The sequence below is a fragment of the Sabethes cyaneus genome, chromosome 3 (genome assembly GCF_943734655.1).
Source record: "Sabethes cyaneus chromosome 3, idSabCyanKW18_F2, whole genome shotgun sequence".
Taxonomy (NCBI): Eukaryota; Metazoa; Arthropoda; class Insecta; order Diptera; family Culicidae; genus Sabethes; species Sabethes cyaneus.
In genome coordinates this window covers 25315002-25316761 of record NC_071355.1, presented here as the reverse complement: position 1 = coordinate 25316761, position 1760 = coordinate 25315002, and the positions used below count along the sequence as shown (strand labels likewise).

Genomic DNA, 1760 nt, shown 5'->3' with positions numbered 1-1760 from the left:
TAGCAATTAAACAGGATTACCGTTTTGCGTGAATCCCAACAACGTCTTTTTTGCCGAAATAACACAACCCGGTTTGGTACATCCAGTGCGCCGTACATCGCTTCATAGTGTACCTCACAGCTGGGTCAAGTGCTGCCGTAAAGTAGACCGCCGCCATCGTATGACTGCAAACTAGTTGCTCTGAAGAGGAGATAAACTTTTTCCGGTCGCAATCAAAGCCATGCACCAAACACTGAATACCTACCGAAGTATTGCGTTAGCAAGCCTTTATTCTTTGCCAAACTTTTGCATCCAGGCTGCGGATGTTCGCCGTTGTCGTTCATCCAGAAGTTTTGCTGCCCAGCACCGATGTCCATAGATAGTTCTCCTTTGGTGGTGAAAATGGCCTGCACGTACTGTGCATCAGTCGAAGCCAGCCGGTTGTTCACTCCCACATCGTTAGGCAGTGTGAAAAGCACACCGGCTGGATCAAGCGCGAATATCTGCCCAATTGCTCCGTTCAAGTTTTTCCCCACCAACCCACTGATCTGCGCTCCCAAACTATGCCCAACTAGCGTCACTTTTGTATAACTCATTCCATTGGCATTTAAGAAGCGCAAAAATCTTGTGAAATATGCAACTACCATTTGCAGGCTTTGCTGCGCGGCGACATCGTATTCATAGCGAGACAGATTGGACCAATTCAGCAGGCAGATGTTACTGTTCACGAACCGACTGTAATTGCGGGCCATATCCTCGAAATGTGGTTCACCGGACGAGCTGTTCCAGCCGTGAATGATGAAAGCAATTGGTGTTTGAAGGTCCAACTTCTTCAGCAGATTGGGATCGTTCAGCAGTACTGGTTGAAAGCCGCCGTTCGGTCGATTACTGCTACAGTTGAACATCACTTCCTTGTCGATCGGTCCCAGCGGAGATTGCTGCTTTCCGGCATCCAACAGTTTGGACATGTCGTGTATCATCGCCAGCAGGCCATCTTCGTCTTGGCCACCTAGGCTGACCTGGAGCTTCGTCGAATGGCCCTTTGAAGTTAGGAGTAAAACCAACTGAATCACTAAAAAATGCCACATTACCGTTCTAGTTTTGTGTCGATGATGGAATCGATTGTGACAAGAGCACAAATCTAGGCTCATAAAATTTTCAAATTTTGTGCGACTATATGGACCAGCTGAATAAACATTTTACTCGCAGATTTTATTAATTCATATTGAGTAAAAGCTGTTGGATGCTGTTGACGTAGCCGCTTGTTGTTGTTTTGATTGTGTGCCATTATAAAGTTTTCAATATAGACTAGTTCAGTCGTTTAGTCGTTACTCTCCGATACTAACATTTACAAACATTAATTCAATTTTAATTTGCAACAAACCTTTATAGCACTCAGTATCAATGCGTCTATCGTACATTCTAGGTTCTCAATTGATTATTTTACCGCAGAAAATTTTAAACTTATTTACATATAATTTCGAATAATACTTTTATGCGATCTAACAAATGACTTCGCATAGATTTGATAGATGACGTTTTACTGGACATTTTTCGTCAATCAAGAGTTTTGCATTCTGCACTGCTGCGGAATTTGAATTTTCATAGTCGATTTCATCGACAATTGCTGCAACCTGTCACCATCAACTAGGACCCAGAGCAAAAAAAAACAAACGAGGACCGGCGAGCACGACGAGATCCTATCGCTGCCGCCAATCGGTTCCAATCGATGCAACCAAACTCATAATACGTAAAATATTGAAATTGCTCTCATTGTGATC

At 43.5% G+C, this 1760-nt stretch overlaps 1 protein-coding gene across 1 annotated transcript; it reads right to left on the bottom strand.

The window, feature by feature from the left end:
* Positions 1-212: 212 nt before the first annotated feature.
* LOC128739402 (pancreatic triacylglycerol lipase-like) lies at positions 213-1067 on the bottom strand. The gene has a single exon (XM_053834886.1). It carries the CDS (start codon positions 1065-1067, stop codon positions 213-215), a length of 855 nt encoding a protein of 284 aa, XP_053690861.1.
* Positions 1068-1760: the final 693 nt, after the last annotated feature.

Coding starts and splice junctions, on each gene's coding strand:
- LOC128739402 (XM_053834886.1), bottom strand. CDS start 1,067: ATGTGGCATTTTTTAGTGATTCAGTTGGTTTTACTCCTAACTTCAAAG.